At 35.9% G+C, this 26715-nt stretch overlaps 1 protein-coding gene across 1 annotated transcript; it reads right to left on the bottom strand.

Moving 5' to 3' along the window:
- Window positions 1-23109: 23109 nt before the first annotated feature.
- LOC101899759 (uncharacterized) lies at window positions 23110-26118 on the bottom strand. Its single transcript, XM_059129176.1, has 4 exons — window positions 25952-26118; window positions 25497-25895; window positions 24810-25358; window positions 23110-24735 (listed from the first exon to the last, which is right to left on the bottom strand). Exons 2-4 carry the CDS (start codon window positions 25672-25674, stop codon window positions 24053-24055), a joined length of 1410 nt encoding a protein of 469 aa, XP_058985159.1. The 5' UTR covers window positions 25675-25895; window positions 25952-26118; the 3' UTR covers window positions 23110-24052.
- Between the last annotated feature and the right edge of the window lie 597 nt (window positions 26119-26715).

Below are 26715 nucleotides of genomic sequence, written 5' to 3'. Positions count from 1 at the left end.
ACGGAGTTATATATGGGAGCTATATCCAAATCAGAACCGATCTTGATAAAATTTGGCAAAGATATTTGTGAACTGCATATGATATATTTCCCTGAATATTGTTGTTACAGAGTGCATATCACGGCTGCGGAGGGCAAAAATAACAAATCGGATGAACAATATATATGGGAGCTATAGCTATATCTGAACCGATTTCGATCAATATTGGTATACTTATTTTCAGGCCTAATTTGGTCATATGTCCAAAATTCCATTATATTCGGGCTGATATTACACGTTTAGTGCACAATAAAAGGCAAATCGGACGAAGATATATGTGGGAGCTATATCTAATTTTTTACCGATTATCTCCAATTTCAATAGGGTTCGTCCATGTGATTAATTGAAGTCATTAGTATCTATAATATTTTGTGGTTATATAAGTTTCTTTTGGAACAGTAGAAAGCATTTTTTAACAGACCCCATTTATGGACTGATCTTCAGGTTTGAATGTCAAAATGCAAGCATAAATGGGAGGACAAAGTGAATATTTTGAATATATATCGAGTGTTTTTATTTTCCAATACTATTTAAAATTTCCATTACCACAATAGGAAGGGTAAATATTAGTCAATTTTAAATTTTATGTTGCCATCTTTTTATGGATAAAACGCTAATCCTGAATTACCATTCCATAACATTAATCGAAAAATAATTTCTATCTTCAGAATTTCAAAACTTAAATCTCTTTGCTATGGGTATTACTTGCATTTGTTTCTTCAGTCTTGCTTTTTTTAGCCCAAATCAAATTACAGTTCAGAAATTGCTTACTTAATATTTGATATCTTTTGTTTAAGATGCAAAAAAACACAAGAATACATTTTGAATTATGCCCCAGGTTCAACGACTGAATATCCAGTTAAACTTTGTCTACAACAACCGGCCCAACTCAGTTCAGCTCAATTCCGACTGGCAATAGATTCTACAAAGTCATCTCGCCAAACTTAAGTGAAACTTTTTAATTTTTGTTCCTTTCTCTAAAGTTGCAACAACATGAAGAAGAAGAAGCACGTATTGAGTTTAGTTACTTCCTCAAAACTCTCAAAAGAATGAACGAATTCTTAGTCTTGTTCTTCTTTTAGCCAGTTAAGTTTGTGATGATATTTTTCATGTTTTCCTTCCTCTATGCGAGAAAGACGACTGCAGCGGCGACGAAGAAGAATAAGTGGTGCAAAGTGCTACTTGAGGCACTATCCCCGAACATGGTGAGTGCAAATTCATTGAAACGAAAAACAAAGTTATCAAACTATTCTCCGGCAGTTGATAGTAAGTGGAAATAGTTGGGTAACTGGTAGCTAGGTAGTTCGGCAGTTCGGTGACTGGCTAGCTGGCTGCTAGTGTAGTAAACGTAAAAAGTTGCTTATGTTCACATGACTTAGGAAAACTTATCCGCCACACGTCCATATCTGTCAGTAGAAAGCATTTTTTTAATTTACTTTTACGATTGTTTTCATTTTGGCACAAAAAAGTTAATAGTAAATTTTTAATGCGTTCGAACAACTGATTTGTTTTTTTCCAACGATATCTACACTGAGGACTTGGTTGACGGCTTAAGTGTCGCCATCAGTGACATTGTAATGTCGTGAGCTGCTATAGATGTATTTGTGCAATAACGGGATATTATATGAAGGTTATTCTGATAAAAAAAATAATGGTTTAGATCTTTGTGATAACCTCAACCTATTTCATTATCTAGTAAAAATATTGAATATTTGAAACTTCTGTTGGAAAAGCAGTCTAAACCGAAATCGGAAATCCAAGTACCGAAAATTGGGGAGTACCTTTGTACTATTAACATTCCGTTGAAAAATGTGGGGAGCACCATTATATGGGAGCAATACTATAGACAATTAACTTTCAGAGAAACTGGGACCTGCTGCGAACCACATTTGAGTACATTTGAAACGTTTATCCATTAAATACTAAATAACGAAATGCACTATTATATGGGTTCTTCGCATGGGTAGTTTCCTTCTGCTGGAAAAACAAACTGCCGATTTACTTCAAAAACGGTTGAAAATTATAACTAACCACGGCCAAAACGGGCCTCGTCGAAATAACGGTTTTAGACAATAGGTCTCTTTTGACCAAATTCGTTTCAAGACATTCCGAGTCGATTTAGCGAAGGCTGGTGCGCACGATAACTCTCGAAAGGGAGTACCTGATTGGGTACCAACTTGGTACATCGTAATAATATTATCAAACTTAGATCGAGTTCGGAGATGGGCAATATCGGTCCACTCCTTCTGGTATATTCCCCACAAAAGGTAGAAATTTTCAAAAAAAAAAAAAAAAAAAAAAAAAAAAAAATCAGCACAGAAAGAGAAAAGATAATCCGATTTTGCAAAACCTAATATTTGAAAAGTGGACAATATCGACCCACTCCATCCAGTAGCCTCCCCCACAAAGGGTCAAAATTTTAAATAACCGCAACGATTATTAGATCCGAAATGAGCATCCGGCTCTTTTCACATTTTACACATCCCATTATTTCTACTAACACAAGATCTGCTGTGAAGATGGAATATATCGGTTCATTCCTTCTTGTACCTCCCCCACAAAAGGTCAAAAATTTTGAATATTCATGACTTTCATAAAACGCCAAATTAACATCCGACTCCATTCAGACATGGCACATCTCAATATTTCTATCAACACAAGGTATGTTATAAAGATAAAGAAGACATAGGTTTCAATAGGTTTCTCGTACCTCACCCACAAAGGGTCACAATTCTCAATACTTTATGTCATAACTTGCAAAACAAGACAGCGATTATTTACAACTTCCTACATCTAAATATTTCTTTCAACCAGAAACCTAAGATGACTATGGAATTTATGATTTCGCATAAAAGTGGATTTTCTTGCAATTTTGACCATACCAACATTTATACCCTACACCACATAGTGGTAACGGTATTATGTATTAATGCATTTGATTGTAACAGGCAAAAGGAAAAGAGATAGGCTCATAGTTCCTTTTGATGATCTGCATAGAATAATATTCTGAACCGATTTATGCATGTCCGTCCGTCTGTCTGTCCATGTATTTTTTAAACAACGCGCAGGTCGCATTTATTGCCCGATTCAGATGAAATTTTGCATAAGTCATTTGTTTGACCCAAGGACGAATCATATTAAAATTATAGATATTCGGTCAAAATTTAGATATACCTCCCATATATATCTTTGTGCACCAAATGTGTAATATTAGTCCAAATGCATGAGCCTAGAAACAAGTGTGTAATATTTGGTGAAAATCGGTTCAGATATAGTTATAGCTCCCATATATATTATTCATCCGATTTGTAATTTTTATCCTCCACGGTCGTAATATGCACTCCGTGACAACGATATTCGGGGAAATATGTCAAATACAGCTCAAAAATACATTTGCCAAATTTTATCGAGATCGGTTCAGATTTGGATATAGCTCCCATATATAACTTCGTCGGATTTGCCTTCTATTGTGTACAAAATGTGAAATATTAGCCCAAATGAGATGAGAGATTAGGCACATACCACCAAATTGGCCATAGAAACAGGTGTGTACAATTTGGTGAAAATCGGTTCAGATATAGCTATAGCTCCCATATATATTTTATCTGTATTGCATGTATTACAAATGGAATACTTCGGTCGACTATTTCTAGTACCTCAAGAACATTTCAACATTTTCTAAAAATTACCACATATCTCATCCAAACTGACACGTCGCAATATTTAGATCCGATACGAAATAGACAACATTGGTCCATTGCATCGGAACCAACTCCAATCATAGCAGAAATCAAAATATATTTAAATAATCGAACATTGGCTGAGGGTATACCTCTGTCAGCAAAACCGACTGATACTTCTTAACTTGTTTTAATATTTTAAATGGTGGCGCACATTCAACGGTCCACGATTTCGTATAGTCCCCATATAACGGTACCTCCCGATATTTGGTATTTTTTAAATATTTTTGTCTTAAAGTAGATGTGAGAAGTTCTTAATAGATACTTATGATGCTTATAGGTCCTTATAAAAAAGTAAAAGTAGTATATTCGTTATTGTCAACATTTTGGTTAATTTTTTTATGAAATTGTCTTTTCCCAGATATTCGGCATTTTAGTGATTGTAGCCACATTTTTTGATGAAATTATGGCCATGAAGTTAATATCGGCTGCTTTACCTCCTGATAAGAGAGAGAGAGAGAGAGCGACTCCATATAAGGGTATATGTGTGTGTGTGCGTGTGAGGTCCACGTATTAATTCATCTCTATATATAATTTGATGAAGTTAGTCAGATGTTTTAATGGGTTTGTTTGTAATAATAGCCAGCATATTGGTATTTTCATAAGCTTCTTGACACGTTTTTCAGTAATCTTCAATAATGGATCATGGATCATCTTGCAATAATGGTTCTGTTTTGGATTATATTTTTCAAATTTTGCCATTTTTAATGGATATCTTACCGAAAATATGTAGAAAATATAACAAAAAATAATTTTCCCAAAATGGTGGAAAGTATCAAGAGTTCAGTCCTGTCGAACTTAACTTTTCACATGTTTTTACTATATTTCAAGAAAAAATCGATACGTTTCTTAATAATCGCTGAAATATATTTTAACAAACATTCAATTGTACATACTGCGTTACTCAAAAACACTTTATGAAATAACTTGTATTTTGAAGTTGAAATAAATAATTTAAATAATATTTCTTCAAATATTTCCTTATTTAAATAATACTTAAAATTCCAAAGTTGTATCTCTAAGCTGTTTACTATAAATGATATCTGCCATATTTAACTTTAAGTTTTACTTCATTTACATATTGTATTTTCCCTATTAGTTCATACCCTTAAAACAGGTCAAAGAAGTATTTAGTGTAAACGGAATCAATATGACACAATCTGTTCTATGTTCAGACATCTATGTATAAGTAATGCCAAAACACAAAAATGTAACATACAAAAGTACCTAACAGCGTATGTATGTAAACAGTATTGTTCAGTTTTTTAGGTACATTTAAGTATATCTTGGGGCCATTTTTCCAAAAAAAATGGAGAGAGAAGGAGAAACACATACACACTGAGGGAAAAGGTACATACACAGTGAGACATGAACGTTTAAACCCGTTTTTCTGCTTAAAAGCTTATCTTCACAATCCTCCTCTAGCAATTTTGTTAACAATAATAGCCAAGTTTGCTACTTTATGGTCATGTACAGTGATTTGAAAGGGAAAATATCAGTAAAATAATTATAGTTAATTTAAGACCGATGTTTGCTTCTTATACCCCCGCCATACATAGTATGAATACAATACATTACCCCCTTGACGAGCATTGTCTATATAGGTCTACGATATCAAATATCTCGTATATAACGGTTTCTCCTGATAATCAGCATTTTGATGATTTTAGCCAAATTTTTCAACGGAATTGTCTGAAAAGCCTCACAAGGAGTTTCTTTTAAGTACTTTATTCCCTAGAAGAGAATTGTCTATATAGGTCCACGATATCGTATAACCCCTATATAACGGAACACACACCCCCCCCCCCCCCCCCCAATATTAAGTATATTTATGATTTCAGCTGACGTTGTCAATGGAATGTCTTACAATCCACACAAGGGGTTCCTTCTGAGTATTTTACCCCCTAGAACAGAATAGTCTAAATTGGTCCATGTTTCAGTATAGCGCCCATGTAACGTTACCCCCAGATATTTTCATGATTTTTGCGAATTATTCACCAGAATAAACAAAGTTCGTTACTACAGCCTATGACACAAATACTTATGTAGGACCACGTCTTCGTCAAGTTTCTTCCAAATGGTGGAGGGAGAACTTAGCTGCTTTTTTACTTGTTATTGATAACAGATTTACGTTCAGTTTAATCGACCCACTACAGCGGCTATTCGGGTTATTGTAAGTTAATTACGCACCGAATTTGTCCACGTTTTCTTATCGCCCCTATACAAAGGTACATCACGGTACTCGATATTTTAACGATTTTGGCCAAACTTTCTAACGGAAAAGTTTAAAATTTAGTATTTAGATTTTGTAATGGATTCTACTCCATGTGGTACAATTTGTATATTGGTTCACGTTTTCCAATAGCTCCAATATATAGGTATCTCCGATATTCGATATTTGGACGATTTTAGATACACTTTCAGACGGAAAAGTGTAAAATTCGGTATATACATCTGCAAATATGTTGTACCTCCTCTGGCAGAATACTGTATATGGAGGTATCTAAATTCGACATTTAGGCGCTTTTAGTCACACTTTCTAACGGAATATGTTAAAATTCGGCATTTAGAATTCGTAATATGTCTACCTCCTATGGCAGAACATTTCCTATATAAGTCCACGTTTTCCTATGGCCTTCATATAAAGGTACTTCCAAATATTCGGTATTTCGACGATTTTAGACACATTTTCTAACGGAATTACTAAAAAATTCAGCATCTGGATTCCGTAATGGGTTCTTCTGCTTATATAGAACAATTTTTATATAAGTCAACGCTTTTCTATACCCCCTGCCGATATTTGATATTTTGATGATTGAAACCATGGTTGAAACAATGATCCCATTTGTTTACATGGGTAACTTTCTAAATTGTGGAGAATATAAAAAACATAACTGCTTTTTTATTTGTGTTTCTATAGTTCCCAAAAACTCTTTGGTACATCTATCCTGCGCTCCATCAGTGATTCTCATTACGATTTTCAGAGTTCTAGCTCATTTCGTTTGTAATCAGTTTCGAGTACATTTTAGTACTTTTTGTTTCAGGACTGGCCCTCGTGCAAAAGTTCATGTTTCTTTCTTTAGTAGTTTCGTCTGGGCGCAGAAGCTAGTGCATCTAAAACCAAAAATTATCTTAATTGTAGGCACTTAGAAAAAATCATAGTTTTATCCATAAAGACAACAATCCTACTTTCCTGATATTGGTAATAACTTTCGACAAAAAATTTCTACTTGAACTTGATCGTATACTCCAAAATTCTTGCAAGTAAAAACAATATATATCCTCAACCACCACTCTTAATGCACCATATTCGGTATTCTAATAGTATTAGCCACATTTCTCAATTTGTTATTATAGCCCCCATATAAGGCTAGATTCGAATATTCAGGTTTTTACGATTTTAGACACATTTTCTATGGGATTTGTTTAAAATTCTGAATTTATATATTTCATAATGGGTTCTACATATCACTTCCACATAACGTTACATTTCAATATTCAACATTATTATAAAACAAGTAAGCAAAGGCTACAGTCGAGCGGGGCCGACCGTTGAATACCCTACAACACTATAATAAACGATACAGTTTATATAGGCGTTCTCTAATTTTCGAATAATAGCAACTTAAACTAATTTGCTCATTTCCAATTTATTGGTAGATGTTGCACGTAAATGGTCTTCCTAGATCCCAAAGACCCATAATCTCTCAGAAGTGGCAAAAGATTAACATTTATTATTGGTTTTTGACTGAAACGCATTTATATGAGATACACCCATTTGACTATATTCTTTAACTAAATCAGCGTTAACGAAATAGTCAGAAGTGCGTCTTTCCTGTATTTGTGAATTCTCCAAAAAGTCACTGGAATGGACATTTTCGTATTTTGTCTACAAAAGTTGGCAAACTATTTTTGGATGGCCATCCAAAACTGCTTGGCTTTTGCAATGTCAGGTAACCCCCATACAAATGTACCTGAGGATCGGACAATAATTACGACCTGCTGACAATTTTGCAGTTTTTTGGTCCATTTCAACCCCTAAATAAATGGCGATCATCTCCAAACAGAGTAGGCTTCTATTCTGACCCTCATCTTATCCCCATGCAAAATTTCGTAAGGATCGGGCCATAAATGCGATCTGTATATGATATCCTGGTATCCTAACTACTTAGTTTTGTTAGCTGTAAAAATATTACCAAATGTTTAATTCAAAATGAAAATATGCCAAAAAATATGACAAAATTGAAAAAATATGAGAAAATTTACAAAATCAATATTTTCATCTTTAGAGAGATATTTTTATGCGATTTTTAGACGTTTTTTCTTTTCTGCCAAGAGGCCATTCTGAATTAATGAGAACTGTCGAAATCAGTTCAGCCGTTCTCGACATAAAAGAGATCTTTCAAGCATATCTTCTTTGATAGACAAATATGTCGCACATATTTTGCTATTTATCCGATTTGTTGGATGTTAACATCAATGTAAAGATCAGAAGTAACCTCTCATGGCTTTGTGATTTCGCCGGGATTTCAAATATTCGCGGTTTAATGAAAAATTTTACTCGCTAAATATAATCCGATGACCACCCAAATTGGTAGGCTTCTTCCCCGCCCTAAACTCTAGCTACATGCGAAATTCCGCGTCGATTGATCTATAATTGCGACCTGTATAGCTACTGCAAAATCCGACATTTTTTCAGTATTTGGTCCATTTCAACCCCTAAACATTTGGCGATCATCTCCAAAAAAAAATAGGGTTCTATTCTGACATTAACCCCACCTACATTTTAAATTTCGTGAAGATCGGGCCATAATTGCGACCTGTAGAGTGATTACAAATTAACATGGACAGACGGACAGACGGACGGACGGACATACATAGCTAGATCGACTCAGCTCTGCGAGCTAGGAAGATCCATATATACTTTCCTATATGGGAAACCAATATTTCGAGGTGTTACATAAATTCTGGCCCAATCAAACTTATAATACCCCCAACACATAGTGTTGTAGGGTATAAAAACAGTAAGGAAAGCTCAAAAGTCGGCCGGGGCCGACTATATGATACTCTACACCACTATACATATTTAGTAGAGCTCTTGCAAAAGAAAGATTTATATTGGGCATTTCTGAGCTCTATGAGATATCTGGTACAAAATATGTTTATGGTAGAGTGCATATTCTGGAAGTTGCAGATTTAAACACCAATTCGGATGAAACATATATATGGGAGCTCTAGCTATATCTGAAGCGATTTTCACCAAATTTTAAGTATTAACTTCTTCAATGAATTCGCTTGGAAGTGCAACATTTCACTCACTTTGGGCTGAAATTAGACATTTGGTGCACAAGAAACGTAAAATCGAATGAAGATATATATGAAGCTATATCTAAATTTGGACCGATTTTCACCAACTTCAATAGGGTTCGTCCTTGAGCCAAACAAATGTTATTTCGAAAATTTCATCTCAATCGAATAATAAATGCGACCTGCATTTTGTTTACAATAATACATGGACAGACGGACGGACATGCATACATCGACTCAAAATATGATTCTATGCCGATCCCAAAAGGAACTATGGGTCTATCTCGTGTCCTTGTCCATGTTACAAACAAGTGCACAAAGACATAATACCCTTACCACTATGTGGTGTAGGGTATAAATATTAGCAACATTTTTGCAAGGAATTGTTATACATTTTTTGATATAACAACCCTTGTAGCTGAAAATTGTCTATGTAGGTTCACGTTTTGGCTATAAATTTAATATAGCCCCCCATATGAGGCTAACGCCTTATTCCTCTTCTTTAAATCATCTGCTTCATATCACTATTTCGGAGTAAGTTCTCTACTCAAAAAAGTGGTAACGTGGTGTAAGTTTAACACCGACTCTGCAATGAATAAAATATAAAAACTGTATTTTTTAACAAATAACTAATTGTATACATGATTATATTCTGTGGCCACCTATATCAAATATTTATACCCTACAACACTATGTGTTGGGGGTATTATAAGTTTGATTGGGCCAAAAATTATGTAACACCTCGAAATATTGGTTTCCCACATAGGAAAGTATATATGGATCTTCATATCTCGCCGAGCTAAGTCGATCTAGCTATGTATGTCCGTCCGTCCGTCTGTCCGTCTGTCCATGTTAATTTGTAATCACTCTACAGGTCGCAATTATGGCCCGATCTTCACGAAATTTAGAATGGATGTGGGGCTAGAACCAGAATAGAACCCTATTGCTTTTGGAGATGATCGCATAATATTTAGGGGTCGAAATGAACCAACTGAAAAATTTCCTGATTTTGCAGTTGCTTTACAGTTCGCAATTATAGACCAATCGACGCCGAATTTAGCACGGGACTAGAGCTTAGGGCTGGGCAGTAGTCTTCCAATTTTGGTCATCGGTTAATATTTAGTGGGTGAAATGGACCATAACATTTGTGCTAAATAAAAGTCAAAATAGAACAGTGTGGCTTGTTTGTTCGGGATACCATAGTATTTTGTTGTTGCAAAATGGTCTGGCTTTATCCCTTTATTGTTGTTTTTATAAAAACAACGTTTGTTTATTAGTGGAGAACGATGGTAATGTTTACCAGGGGGTAAGGCAGGGAATACCTAGGTTTCGGAAAGAGCCACCAGTCCTCATCAGTTCCCTTGTTTTTGTCTGGGATATTCTCCCCAGAAGTTATTTTAAAAATAACTTCTATGACAAAAAAACATTTTTTACCCAAGTGACGAGATCGTAAGCTCAATAGAAAAGGAACCAAAGAATTAAATAAAACTAAAATTCTTTTGGAAAGTCTTCTAAATCTTACAACCGCACTTATAAACATTTACATCTTTCTCCACTTGTTATGCTTTCGTTCAACCTGAACGAAGTAGCATAACCATGTAAGTTGGTTTTGTCTGTTACAACAAAAACCACTTCGTCGAGCGTGCCTTGTCTATTAATAGAACAGTGTGGGATACCATAGTATTTTGTTGTTGCAAAATGGTCTGGCTTTATCCCTTTATTGTTGTTTTTATAAAAACAACGTTTGTTTATTAGTGGAGAACGATGGTAATGTTTACCAGGGGGTAAGGCAGGGAATACCTAGGTTTCGGAAAGAGCCACCAATCCTCATCAGTTCCCTTGTTTTTGTCTGGGATATTCTCCCCAGAAGTTATTTTAAAAATAACTTCTATGACAAAAAAACATTTTTTACCCAAGTGACGAGATCGTAAGCTCAATAGAAAAGGAACCAAAGAATTAAATAAAACTAAAATTCTTTTGGAAAGTCTTCTAAATCTTACAACCGCACTTATAAACATTTACATCTTTCTCCACTTGTTATGCTTTCGTTCAACCTGAACGAAGTAGCATAACCATGTAAGTTGGTTTTGTCTGTTACAACAAAAACCCCTTCGTCGAGCGTGCCTTGTCTATTAATAGAACAGTGTGGCTTGTTTGTTCGGGATACCATAGTATTTTGTTGTTGCAAAATGGTCTGGCTTTATCCCTTTATTGTTGTTTTTATAAAAACAACGTTTGTTTATTAGTGGAGAACGATGGTAATGTTTACCAGGGGGTAAGGCAGGGAATACCTAGGTTTCGGAAAGAGCCACCAATCCTCATCAGTTCCCTTGTTTTTGTCTGGGATATTCTCCCCAGAAGTTATTTTAAAAATAACTTCTATGACAAAAAAACATTTTTTACCCAAGTGACGAGATCGTAAGCTCAATAGAAAAGGAACCAAAGAATTAAATAAAACTAAAATTCTTTTGGAAAGTCTTCTAAATCTTACAACCGCACTTATAAACATTTACATCTTTCTCCACTTGTTATGTACTTCGTTCAGGTTGGTTCCTTTTCTATTGAACTTACGATCTCGTCACTTGGGTAAAAAATGTTTTTTTGTCATAGAAGTTATTTTTAAAATAACTTCTGGGGAGAATATCCCAGACAAAAACAAGGGAACTGATGAGGATTGGTGGCTCTTTCCGAAACCTAGGTATTCCCTGCCTTACCCCCTGGTAAACATTACCATCGTTCTCCACTAATAAACAAACGTTGTTTTTATAAAAACAACAATAAAGTGATAAAGCCAGACCATTTTGCAACAACAAAATACTATGGTATCCCACACTGTTCTATTAATAGACAAGGCACGCTCGACGAAGTGGTTTTTGTTGTAACAGACAAAACCAACTTACATGGTTATGCTACTTCGTTCAGGTTGAACGAAAGCATAACAAGTGGAGAAAGATGTAAATGTTTATAAGTGCGGTTGTAAGATTTAGAAGACTTTCCAAAAGAATTTTAGTTTTATTTAATTCTTTGGTTCCTTTTCTATTGAGCTTACGATCTCGTCACTTGGGTAAAAAATGTTTTTTTGTCATAGAAGTTATTTTTAAAATAACTTCTGGGGAGAATATCCCAGACAAAAACAAGGGAACTGATGAGGATTGGTGGCTCTTTCCGAAACCTAGGTATTCCCTGCCTTACCCCCTGGTAAACATTACCATCGTTCTCCACTAATAAACAAACGTTGTTTTTATAAAAACAACAATAAAGGGATAAAGCCAGACCATTTTGCAACAACAAAATACTATGGTATCCCGAACAAACAAGCCACACTGTTCTATTAATAGACAAGGCACGGTCGACGAAGGGGTTTTTGTTGTAACAGACAAAACCAACTTACATGGTTATGCTACTTCGTTCAGGTTGAACGAAAGCATAACAAGTGGAGAAAGATGTAAATGTTTATAAGTGCGGTTGTAAGATTTAGAAGACTTTCCAAAAGAATTTTAGTTTTATTTAATTCTTTGGTTCCTTTTCTATTGAGCTTACGATCTCGTCACTTGGGTAAAAAATGTTTTTTTGTCATAGAAGTTATTTTTAAAATAACTTCTGGGGAGAATATCCCAGACAAAAACAAGGGAACTGATGAGGATTGGTGGCTCTTTCCGAAAACTAGGTATTCCCTGCCTTACCCCCTGGTAAACATTACCATCGTTCTCCACTAATAAACAAACGTTGTTTTTATAAAAACAACAATAAAGGGATAAAGCCAGACCATTTTGCAACAATAACGTCAAAATTTCCATCAAACTGCGAATATTTTTAATCCCTGATCCCTAATAATAAATTTATCGGGTATATATGGCGAAATATATACAATGTATGTATACAAAGAAGGGAATGTTAGCTAGAATGCTTATATCTCAAGAATGGCTGGACAGATTTTGACAAATTTTGTCAATTCAGAATGCCCTCTTGGCATAAAAATCGCATAAAAAGATGCCAATAATGATGTTAGTATAGATTTTGTGACATTTTTTATTTCTTTCATATTTTTTCAATTTGATTTTTTTCAATTTGACATATTAGATTGAAGTGTTTGTTTTGCAATATTTTTTCACCTTACAACACAGTTTGGGGATATTATATACAGATTGCAATTATCGTCCGATCCTCACAAGGGTAGGGTTAGGCTCAAAAGGGCTAGGCCTATTGTTTTCAAAGATATCCGCAATATATTCGGGTGCTTAAATGGACCAAAAACAGAAAAAAATTCCTGATCACACAATTAAAGCCAATCGACACTCTTAAAAAGAGAGTTAAGGACAGGGAAGAATTGTACCATTTTGGATGACCACTGGATTATATTTAGCTATAAATGGACCACAATAACTAACAGCAAGACAGCGTAAATATTGGTCAAATGTCCCATGTCAAAATACTAAGGGTAATATCCAAAATGGATTTGGACATAAAGGGACTTCTAACCTATTGTAGTGTTGTAGGGTATCACATGGTCGGCCCCGCACGACTTTAGCCTGTGCTTACTTGTTTTAATTATGTAATGCTTTTATCTTTGATTTGTTTTCAAAGCTTTTTAATAAGAGCAAAAATTTAGCATCTTCTATGTAACATTAACCACCACTTACCTAGTTAAAGATTATAGATCCCCCATTTGTTTTAGCTCTCGATGAGATACCTCCTCGAGCCACAGTGGCAATTTGTGGCCCAAAATACTTTACTCAATTTTCATTGCTTGCTGGATAAAATGTGTGCTTGTGCGTTTAAAATTTTTACGATTTTTGTATCTATAAAAAACAGCAAACATTCATATGTAACTAAAACGACTTCATGAGCATCCACATACTTACTTACTCATCAACACACATACTTGTATATTTTCGTTTGTTAACTTGGTACGATTTCCTTTGGTGTTGTTGCCAGCCGCCTAAAGCCAAATGGTGCAAAAACTACTTTACCAAAATGTAGTTACAACAACAACGGCAAAGAAAAGCAACGAATACCCGAAAAAGGAACAAGAAACGAAAAACTAGTTAAGGAAATAGTCATGGTACTCAGAGTCGGGTACTTGAACGTTATTAAAGTTACCGTCGCCTAATGTACTGTAAAGGAAACTCATTGCACTTTCCTCAATTTTCTTTCTTGTATTTTCCATTTGTGGGAGTTTAAAGCTGTGTCATTACTGTTGGCAATTGCAGCGACTACTGTTTACCATCTGTTAATGGTCCATTATTGTGATTGTCCAGAATAATTTGCTTTGATGTTTCTTTTTTTGTGAACAGTAGAATCCGCAGCAATGAAATAGAAATGCAGCTTAAGGTACCTGTATTTTTATATCTTTGTTAAATGTCAAAAAACAAAAACGATAAAAATATAACATGCGTTGTAAAAGCAGTTTTTCAATGTGTTTAATACACCTTTCTGAGCAATACTCTTCCAACAAAGAAGATCAGTGATTCAAATAGTTTCACACATATTGAAGTACACTTCAATCGAAATAAACTGAGCTAATAAGAAAAATCTACAAAATTCAGCCATTTCCGTACAAAATTAACTTACAACCAAACTGAATGCTCAAAATCAAACTCGTTCCAAGAAAGTGAGAATAAATAATCTCCATCGATTTCAATATATTTTGGCAAATTTATTTTCTGATCAAATTGCTTCACTCATTCCAAATTTCATTAAAATAGTACATACATATCCTGTTTGGTGCATCTACAAAATCGGTCGACATTATATATGGGAGCTATATCCAAATCTGAACCGATTTCAATATAATTTGGGAAATGTTTATTCGTCTTAAATTCCGTTACACATTCCAAATTTCATTGAAAAGAGATACACAGCGAGATAAATATGGGAGTTATATCCAAATATAACCCGATTTACATATAATTTTGCAAATGTATGTTCGTTTTAAATTTCGTTACATATTCCAAATTTCATTGATCATCAAATACATGAAATCGGCCGAAAATTTAAATGGGAGCTTTATCCGAATCTGGACCGATTTCAAAATAATATGGCAAATTTTTGTTCCAAATACCGTCACGCATTCCAAATATGGAGACTGTATCTTTAATCAATCAAAAGAAATGTGCGTATACAATTTTTGGGAGATATATATCTAGTTCCAAGTGGAATTTCAACAAGTTAAAAAGCAGTAAGTTCGGCGGGTCAAACTTTGAATACCCTCCACCACTTGGAACAAACTTGGTAATTTTCAAAAAATAAAATCCGTTAAAAATTCTGTTAAAATCTTAAAAATACCGACCGACCTACATAGGCTTTAACATAAGCCATTACCATATTCAATTTTCAAAATATGACATAAACGTTGAATAATGTAGCTAAAATCATAAAACCAGTATAGAAAGTCTTAAAGTCGGGCGGGGCCGACTTTATGATACCCTACACCACTTTGCTAATTTAGTAGAGCTGCTCATAACAATTAAAAGCTTTTATGGGAGCATTTAATCATACACGCTATGATTATAATTATAATTTAAAGTTCAAAGGACTAAATGTGTCGAAGCATTTGTACCTTTGAATTCGGACTTGTATTGCCCATTTTGTGCACAATTAATTTAAAATCGGATAAAAATATATATGGGAGCTATATCCAAATCGGAACCGATCTCGATAAATTTGGCAAAGATATTTCTAAGCTGCATTTGATATATTTCCCTGAATATCGTTGTTACGGAGAGCATATTACTGTTGTGGGTAACAAATATGACAAATCGGATGAACAGTATATATGGGAGCTATAGAGCTATCTGAACCAATCTTCACCAAATTTGACATACTACCTTCTAGACTCAATTCGGTCGTATGTGCCAAATTCCATCCCATTTGGACAAATATTACACGTTTGGTGCACAATCAAAGGTAAATCGGACGAAGTTATATATGGGAGCTATATCCAAATCTGAACCGATCTCGATAAAATTTAGCAAATGTATTTCTTAGCTGTATTTGATATATTTCCCCAAATATTGTTGTTACAGAGTGCATATTACGGCTGCGGAGGACAAAAATAACAAATGGGATGAACAATATATATGGGAGCTGTAGCTATATCTGAACCGATTTCGATCAAATTTGGAGTACTTATTTTCAGGTCCAATTTGATCGTACGTGCAAAATTCCATACTATTCGGACTGATATTACACGTTTGGTGCACAATGAAAGGCAAATCGGACGAAGATATATATAGCAGCTATATCTAAATTTTGACCGATTATCTCCAATGTTAATAGGGTTCGTCCTTGAGCCAAACAAATGATTTGTGCAAAATTTCATCTGGGTAGGGCAATAAATGCGAACTGTATTTTGTTTACAAAAATACATGGACAGTCGGACGGGCGGGCGGACGGACAGACGAACGGACGGACATGCATAAATCGACTCAGAATGTGATTCTATGCAGATCATCAAAAGGAACTATGGGTCTATCTCGTTTCCTTTTGCCTGTTACAAACAAATGCACAAAGACATAATACCCTGACCACCTTGTGGTGTAGGGTATAAATACCGTATATAGGGAGATACCGTTATATCGAATCTATACGAACACCTGGACCAGCATAGACAATTTTCTGTTACAGGCTGTAGCATCCATTACGAACTTCAAATACGACATCTCAAACAATTTCTGTGATTATTGTACCTAAAATCGTCAAAATACCGAATATTCGGAGGTACTGATATATGGAGCCTATACGAAGACCTGGACCTGCATATACAATTTTCTCTCACAGACTGTAGTATCCATTGCGAACTTCAAGTACCAAATTTGAAACAATTCCGGTGAATAATGTCGCTAACATCATCAAAATACCGAATATAGGGAAGTACCGTTATATGGGGGTCTATATGAAAATGTGGACCTACATGGCTTATTTACAAACTTAACGTGCCTACTGGCAAAATAAACATGTGTGCAAAAAGCTTAGCCTTCTATCTCAATTCAAAAGATAGCGTGATTACAACAGACAGACGTATATCGCTGATAATAGTATATATACTTTGTTGGGTCTGACATGAGTATTTCGAGGAGTTACAAACGGAATGACAAAGTTAATATAGCCTCCATAGCATGGTGGAGGGTATAAAGTTGTATATATATTACTTTCAGGCGATGTTGTCGTATACTTGTAAATTTGTGCAGTGGTTTTCGGGTCCATAAATTACAAACATACAAATATATTCCTCTTATATAGATATACTAGCTGAACCCGGTGCGCTTCGCTACCCTTTTTGCTTTCATATCCATTCAACATTTTATACACAAATATTTGTTGGTTTAAAAAAATATAACAAATTCAAAAATTTAAAAAACGTAATTATTGTAATACTTTAATTCCTAAACAAACCAATAGCTCGGCCTACCAACGCATGAACATGCCAAGAACAGCTTACCCTAAGAAAAGCCGGAACAAACCAAATTTTGTCCGCCTACACGAAGGTTTGTCCTTTGGATTTATTAATTTCATAGCAAATGCCAAGCGTACAGGAAACTGCAATCTTTTGAAGTTGAGTTGCATTTCTGTTGCAATTAGAAAATTTGAGGTAGCAACATATCCTCAATCGTAAAATCGAATCCTCAATTAAATTGTTGTGTAGTTTTAATACCCTCCACCATAGTACGGAGGGCTTTTGGTAATGAAAATGGGTCATATAGGTTCACGTTCTGGTATAGCCCCCATAAAATGGTACCTTCCTATTTTTGGCGATTTAAACGAGATTATCCACCGGAAATGTTTCAAATTTGATATTTGAAGTTCGTAATTGATACTAAAGCCTACGACAAAAAATGTACGTGCTGGTCCATGCCTTCGTATAGCCCCCTTATAATGGCACCTTCCGATATTCGAAATTTTGATGATTTTAGCGACATTGTTCACCGAAATTGTTTCAAATTTGGTAATTGAAGTTCTTAATGGGTATTACAGCCAGAAAGTTGTCTCGGCAGGTCCACGTCTTCGTATAGCCCTTGAACGGTACCTCCCTATTTTCGGTATTTTGGTGATTTTAACGACAATATTCACCGGAAATGTTTCAAATTTGGTATTTTAAGTTCGCAATAGATACTACAGCCCATGGCCCAATAAGAAAGGTTGCTTAACTTCAAAGAAACAAGAAAAATGAAACTCTGTGCTGGAGTCCTGTAGTGTCAAATAGACTTTTAAATATGCAACAGTTGGTTTTGTTTATTTTTCATTTTTTAACAAAATTCTTATATTGGGGAAAGCCCACAGAAAAAAGTAGGACAATACATTTTTATCCCAAAATTTTACAATGTGTTGCCCATTAACGTCGAAAATATGCATTATATTTGCAACCGGTTTTGAAATAATTTCAAATTATTGTATTTTTTATTCAAAACAATACATACACAAATACAAAATTAGTATATGTTTTGACAGAATAAGGCCATCAAAAAAAATTATTTAGGGGTAGCTTTGTTCTACCTTATGTAATTGTGCCATGTTACAGCCTATTATTTAAAATTATTTCATGCAAAATTGACAGCCATCTGCTTAGGCCAATTTTGGCATACTTTTTCCAATATTTCGGAAGGTATCTCACAAACAATTTTTCAATGATGTCTTCCGATGCTCCAATTGAAGAAAGATTTAGCCCCACAAAAAATAGTCTAAGGAATTAAGCGGTCTCGAATGTGAAATAAAATTTTCACCCAACTCACCTCTCAATAAGTTCAATGTTACGCGTGCTGTGTCACGAGTCCGTTTGACACGAAACCATTTGTCGTGCAAGTAAAGCTCATGCATTTCGGACAGAAGAAAATCTTAGATATTATCTCGCGGTACCGCATCATCTTTGAAGAAGTACAGTCCATAAACTACACAAAACCGTAATTTTTATACCCCACAACACTATGTGTTGGGGGTATTATAAGTTTGATTGGGCCAAAAATTATGTAACACCTCGAAATATTCGTTTCCCACATAGGAAAGTATATATGGATCTTCCTATCTCGCCGAGCTGAGTCGATCTAGCTATGTATGTCCGTCCGTCCGTCTGTCCGTTTGTCCATGTTAATTTGTAATCACTCTACAGGTCGCAATTATGGCCCGATCACGAAATTTAGAACGGAGGTGGGGGTAGGGCCAGAATAGAACCCTTTTGGCGATGATCGCATAATATTTAGGGGTTGAAATGGACCAAAAACTGAAAAATTTCATGATTTTGCAGTTGCTCTACAGGTCGCAATTATAGACCAGTCGAAGCGGAAGTTAGCATGGGGCTAGAGCTTAGAGCTGGGCAGAAGCCTTGCAAATTTTGATGGTCATCGGGTAATATTTAGTGGGTGAAATAGACCATAACATTTGTGTTATATAAAAGTCAAATTTCTATAAAACCGCGAATATTTTTAATCCCGGCGAAATCAGAAATAGACGAACAGGTCAACTCTGACCGTTACGTAGATGCCGATAGTAAATATATCGGATGTATACAGCGAAATATATACAATGTATATATAGAAAGGAGGGGGATGTTAGCTAGAATGCCTATATCTTAGGAATGACTAGACCGATTTCGACAAATTTTGTCAATTCAGAATGCCCTCTTAACATAAAAGTATAAAATCTGAAAAAGTCGCATAAAAAGATGCCTATAATGTTGTTAATATAGATTTTGTAGTATTTTGTGACATATTTTTATTTTTTCATATTTTTATCGCATGCGATTTTTTCATTACATTTTTCGGTACATTGTTGCGAATGATTTACGTAACAAGTATACGCACGTGCGTTTATATCAGGCCATCGCCAAAACTACATTTTCGTCAGTTTCACAGGCACTAACTTTGTAAAAATATCTATTTCTTTCTCAATAAATATCGTGTGCGTTAATTCTATTGTAGAAGAATGCAGGTAGTCGCATCGACACAGCTGCTGAGACAATGAACTGTCAAACCGATTTTGGAATTGAAAATCTTGAATGAAAAATTATTGAAATTTGTATAAAATTGTTCAAAAATACATATCATTACAACCTCCGATCTACGTCGAATAAGAAAACATATAAAGATCTACTTATTTTTGACAAAACACTTTAAATTTTTTGACATATTAATGTTCCCAAGCGTTGTTGCATCTACCTATATTCATGATCATAAAAACAAACAAAGAGACCAACCAATCTCAATTAAAGCTAAATTGCATTATTATTTGATGGTGTATTTATTGATCAATGTTTAGTCTTAAAGGCCTACCACATAGCCGACGTGCCATACAAAAATACTCACCTTCCCCACGATGGTTAATTTTTTTGTGCATCCGTATTACCCAAATACTTACACATCGAAACAGTTATTTAAAATGTTACTCTTCCAATGGCACATATTAATATTTTTCCTATTATTCGTATTTATTTTCAGCACACAAAGAACCCAAAAACGGTTCCGTCAACCTGAAACTTGTTAAACTTTGAAAAATTGTACGTTCAACGTATTTCGATTACATTCAACTCTAGTGGAGAAAAACGTCAAAGGCGTACATCTGGTATTATTTAGGCCTGTTACACAAAAATCTATGATGGTGCTATGGTGAGTTTCCATGGGAGGCCTTTTGCTAAAGCAGCTTTATATATTTTCCAATATAAGATGGAGTATTCCATGATCGAAATATTTTATTTAGAAGATTTTATAATGAAGTCGGCATGAATCGAGTTATTTCCGTATTTGACATTTCGGAATATGATTTTGGGGTTTTTTTAAACATTTCAATGTTTTGGATGAGATCTGCAATTGCATTCTCCTCTTCGACCTGTCACAACTGGAAGGGCTCTATTTACTACCGGTAAATATAACTTTTGGACCTCTTCGGAATTGTTAAAACTCAATCCACTTCTACTGTGGAATTTGGTGTTATTCAGTGCATTGAAAAGGATAGTAGCAGAAGTGATAATGTCTCATATTATAAAAGATCTAATGAGGTGCATTGAATTGTGAATGGAAGCACAGAGGTGTCTTCAATCTCCACGCCAAGATCGAAAATTGACAATATCAGCCCATATCCTACATTGTTTTTAAATTTGTTACTTGAAGTGTTATTCGGTACCTATAGCTTTGAAATTTAAAGACCCAAATTTATGTAAACCCGTAAATCACGGTATCACCTATATTCAGTAGTTTTATAAGGGTTTTGAAGGAATCGTCTGAAATTTGGAATTTGAAGTTCGCAATGGGTGCCCGGCATTCTGTACAAAATTTGTAATATGGGATACTTAAATTTTCGTTCACATATTTATTGTAAATAGTTAAAAAATGTTTTTTCGCACATCCATAATTTAAGAAAAAAATGCTAGATTAAAATCTATCGTGTTCACAAAATTGGATGCTGCTCCCTTGAGCTCTGTCAATGTATTTTTGTGAGCAAAATATAAGTAGCATTTATAATCTGATTTGGATGAATCATATTAGTTTTATGTTTTGGCGATAATCGGTCCAAATTTAAATTTAGCTCCCAGCTGTCAGATTGCTTCAGTTTCAACGATGGCAAAACATGCAATATCCCATATGTCTACGTTATATTAAAATAATTTATCCGAATTTTCAACATATTTGTTAACAACTTACAGTTTAGCCCAATGTTTTATAATGGTAACTCTCGATATTCGACATTTTTATGGCTATAACCAAATTTTACCAAGGAACTGTCTGAATGGGCACTATGTAACTGCACCAACAATTTGCAGGAATTTTAAACGGAATCAACTAAAGTTTAAAATTAAATCATTAACACTGTTTAGAAAATGTCCACGTTTTTGTATAGACATTGGTATATCTGCAAAACAGGAAAATGTTTTTACGTTTGATTGTTTGTAATTTATAGGCCCCCACATATATTACAGCATCGCCTGAAAGTAACATAGGCTATTGAATTTTTTAGAATTCCACTGGGAACTGGAGATATAACATCAGAATCGGAGGTACCTCCAGAAAATTAGTTTTTGCATGCACATATCTATTGATCGGTTATAGATTCAGTCTCCAAATTTAGAATGTATAAACGAAACGGTACAAAAATAAATTTGCCAAATTATATTGAAATCGGTTAAAATTTGAATATAGCTCCCATATATATATTTTCGGTCGATCTCATATATTTGATGCACGAAACGCTGTATGTTTGTCCGACTCCAGTGAAATTTGGAATGAGGGACGGAATTTGGAACAAAACTTATTTTCTCAAATTATATTGAAATCGGTTCTGATTTGGATGTAACTCCCATTCATATATCTTCGACTGATTTCGTTTATTTGATGCACCAGACACGATATATATGTTATATTCCAATGAAATTCAGAATGAGTGACGGGATTTGATCAGAAAATCAATTTGCAAAATTTTGTTGAAATCGGTTCAGATTTGGATATAGCTCTTATATATATTTTTCTGCCGATTTGGTGTATTTGATGTACCAAACACGCTACAGATGTCAAATTTCAATGAAGTTTGGAATGTGTGACGGAATACTATTATTACGGAGAAGTAAGTAGGTTCGTATGTATTGCTACCTCGAATCCCACTAACAGCAACAAAATGTGGTTCAACTTTAAAAAAAAAAATCAGTTTCCTGTGCATTTGGCATTTCATAGGACAATTTATAAATCCCAAGGCCAAACTCATCGGGTTCCCGGACTAAATTTAGCAGGTATGTATTTATTTTACATTTGTTTCACATTACAATAAATACTTTTTTAATTCTATATCATTTATTCTATTTAAATTTGTATATAAAAATTTGAATATATTTAAAAGCGAAAGGAGTAGCTAAGCGCGACGAGTGCAGCTAGTAGACTTTATTAATACATTAAAACCTCTTTGTATGAGGGCTCCCCTAGATGGCATTGTAAGATAATTTGAGAATAATTAACATTTTCCCTTTGAAAGTAAGCTTCAACAAAATGCCATTGCAAAATGCTCTAAAAAGTACATACCTGTACATTTGTGTAAGTAAATCAAACAAACATTTAAGATAAATTGAACCTAAGGTTCTAGAAAAAAGTTTTCATTTTTATTTATTGACACATGAATATCTTAATGTTGTTGTCGTAGTCGTTTCGATGCATACAAATGGATAAAAAATACAATAAAGAAATTGGAAGTGTCGTTCGTCAGTAGTCACTTGGCTTGTGTTTTTTTGTCCGTCTGTCCGTTTGTCTCTCCGCATGCAGAATAATAAGTAATATTTTTGTTGTATCTTTGAGATAATAAACAAAAACCGAGTAAGAACAAATAAATACAACACATACACACACAGCATTTCTTGATTTTTGTTTTGTCTTAGCAGCCAATGTATCTGTAAGAATACAGAATATGTATTCGGCCTCCATAGCCCAAGTGTTAAGGAGGGGAGCAGGGCATGGACACATCCAAACATGGGACCATCAAAATCGACTGCACTCTGATTGACTCGCTTGCTGCGACTTGGCGGTGTATGCCGCTGCTAAGCAAAAAGTGTGGACACTCAATGTGGCCACGATGAAAATGATAAACAAAGAACAGCACAACATGAAACGGGTTTGATGAAGTCTATGGCTGCTTCCCTGGTTGCCTTTCTTCCCGTCTATGGATTTTATTACACCACGGATGGATGGATGAACTACATACAGTATTGGTTGGTTGGCTGGTTTGCTGACTAGCTAGCAAGCTGGCTGTTGGAATCATGATGATGTGTGGATGTTGTGCGAGTGCTCTTACACAGTATAGAGAGCAGTGCATACGAACATATGTATGCAGTATGTATGTAGGTAGGTATAGTATGCATGAATAATGAATTTTTTGATCGGATGATTAGTTTTTCTTTCTTTTTTGCTGTATTGTTGTAATCTATATAATCAGTCTTCCACAGTCACGTCTCTAGTAGTTTTCCATATTTTTTTTGTTTCGGAGTTTTCGAAAGTGGCATCAATTCAATTGTTGGCTGGCTCTGAGCCGCTTGCCTGTACGTGAAGGATCATCTCGAATGGATCCCATTCCAAATCTGATTCGTTTTTAACACGTCTACGTGAGCTGGCAACAATTGCATGACCCGGCAAAAGTCCCACCAGGCCAGCAGTAGCAGCTGCTCCGCTGCCACCTCCAGCACCAATGACTCCATTGCCATGGGTAGTGTGCACTGTGAGTTCGCCATTCTCATCACACATGCTCAATTGTGGATGATGGTGAATGTGATGTGCTTGGTGAAGGGAGGCGGTGCTGGTACCTCCCTCACCCCCACCAGGCGGGGCCATAGTTGTGGAGGAGTTAAGACTGCTTGTGCTAGTGGATCGTATGTATCTTATCTGTTGCTGTTGTGGACTGTGCATGTTGTGTTGTTGGTGCTGTTGCTGGAGTTGTTGCTGTTGTTGCAATTGGCCCTGTTGTTGATGATGATTTTGCATTTGTTGCTTTTCACTGACAATTTCTTGGATATGTTCACGTGTTTGCTCACGCTCGTCAACTTTTTTGGCCAAAATGTCACGCATAAAAGACATGCGTTCGAAATGCTCCCACGAAGAATGGAAATGCTCTTGGCCATAACGAGCATGACGTTCCTTCTGTAACTCATCGACGTAACGTTGTTTGATAATCGACCAACGTGTCTGAACTAAACCTAGAAATTGACAATTCAATTGAAAATTTGTAGAAAACGTGGGTTTTTCAGAAGTCTTATCATTGGATACTTACTTGGTGTTAGCCCCAACTCTACAGCAACTTCTTTCCATACTGCCGATGTACGATTTTGACCCTTGGCTTGTTCTTTTTGCCGTCCAGCCCATAAAATCGGTCTAGCCTTGATGGCATCAATGATACGACCACGCATGCTGTTATTTAATGAACCCGGACGGCCAGGCTTCCGCAGTGGAGTCGTCGTGGTCTCGACTGTAACTGCAGCTGGTGGCACCAGACCCGTAAATCCAGTAAATGGAGTTGTTTCAACGCTAACTTCTGTTTGTGGAGCTACCGGTGGGAGCCAGGTGAAACTTCCGCTGGGCCGTCCACGGCCCTGAGATTGTGGCAGTGGTGGTGGTGACGGCAAGGCTGGTGCCATTTCACTAGCCTCAGAGCCATTGGAGCCTGCTGCCCCGACGATTTTGGCCACTGTTATGTTGTACATAAAAGACATGGGCTCAAAGTGTTCCCATTTGGTGGTAAAACGTTCCTTGTGTAAAATTTGGCGATGTACCAAGTTGTGATAGTGATATTTCATTTGGCTCCAAATCGATTGAAGTTTAACTAAGAGAGATGATATCAAGTGAGAAGAGAGTAAATATGTAACTGAATTCGAAAGAGCGAAAGCAAAAACAAATGGGAGAGAAAGAGAGAACACCAGAACGAGACAAACAGCATTTCCTCTTCGTTTTGTTTACTTACCGGTGGGTACGTGACCTCCAAACTGTTCAGCAATTTCATTCCACATGGGCGCTGTGACACTGCGGCACATGTGCAATTTATTGTTTGAATCCCATATTTCAGGATATTTCTTTATAGCCTTCAAAAGCTGGGCTCTGTTCACAAAAGGATCTTCCTTTGGCATTGTTCCAACCAACATCCAAAGCCAGCCCCAAGTAAAACAACTGCAGTCTGAACGCCACTTTCACTTCCTTCTGCTCGCCGACAATGCCACTGTCTCGTCCTTGCTGATGAGTACACTCAAAGGAGCCTCCTAATATCCTTGTTAATTTAACGCGCCGTAAAATACCGGTCTCAACGCGTCCTTTGACATCAATTATCGGCGAATAACTAAAAACAAAATCTGCGAGAATATGCGAACTGCAAATGAAAAAGCACCGTATGATTGGGGAAAATAGAGAAGCTCAACAACATACATAAAGCGCCACAACAAAAATACCACTACAACTACAGTGGGGCACGCAAACAGGCAAATCGAAAGAGGCAAGTACGCTCAAACAGAGAATGACGAAGACGAAAGAAAACCCAAACAAAAGACGACGCCACTCACACCGGCACACGAACACACGCTGGCCGACAATGTTGAATGCACTCAGATTTATGGTACACAGCAACAGAGTGTACGGAGCATGGCAGAGAACAGAGTAGTGGAGACAAAGTAAAATACACACAAAATAAATGTGGACAAGAGAACTGGCGAAATAAAATGCTCGCACAAATACCTATGCAGCAATGGCACCAACATTACAAACCGAACAGGCACTTCTGCCCACCGCCAGCCACCATTTCCACCAGCGTCGTCACCATCATCCGCAACTAACATCTGTGCCCATCATTACTAATATCATCGCGATAGGGACCCGGTGTACAAAGTACGAGGGAATCCCATGCACACACTCCCTCTTGAGAGGCACTCCGGCAATAAAACACTCACCCATACACTCATCGAGAGACTGCAAAATGAAAGAGTAAAACCCAAAAGAGAGTAACATAAAATGGCAAAATAGAATAAAAAGAATTGACAAAAACCGGCTTTGCTTACGAAGAGATTCGCCGGTAAAGTGTTGTCGTGAGGATTAGTAACAACATCGGTGGCGGCAGGCAGCATTGGCGACAACTTCAACATCGGGATGGTATGATTCTGGGTGGGACGCGAGTCCAGGAAAGAGTTAGAATTGCC

This window comes from Musca domestica, unplaced genomic scaffold (genome assembly GCF_030504385.1).
Source record: "Musca domestica strain aabys unplaced genomic scaffold, Musca_domestica.polishedcontigs.V.1.1 6, whole genome shotgun sequence".
Taxonomy (NCBI): Eukaryota; Metazoa; Arthropoda; class Insecta; order Diptera; family Muscidae; genus Musca; species Musca domestica.
The sequence above is the reverse complement of the archived record's forward strand: the minus strand, read 5'-3'. Positions and strand labels throughout refer to the sequence as shown.

Excerpts from the sequence above, each read along its gene's own strand:
- LOC101899759 (XM_059129176.1), bottom strand. The coding sequence starts at position 25,674 with ATGTTGGTTGGAACAATGCCAAAGGAAGATCCTTTTGTGAACAGAGCC. Across the intron at positions 25,359-25,496 it reads TGGAGGTCACGTACCCACCG|TTAAACTTCAATCGATTTGG; the intron begins GTAAGTAAACAA and ends CATCTCTCTTAG. Across the intron at positions 24,736-24,809 it reads AGAGTTGGGGCTAACACCAA|GTTTAGTTCAGACACGTTGG; the intron begins GTAAGTATCCAA and ends GTCAATTTCTAG.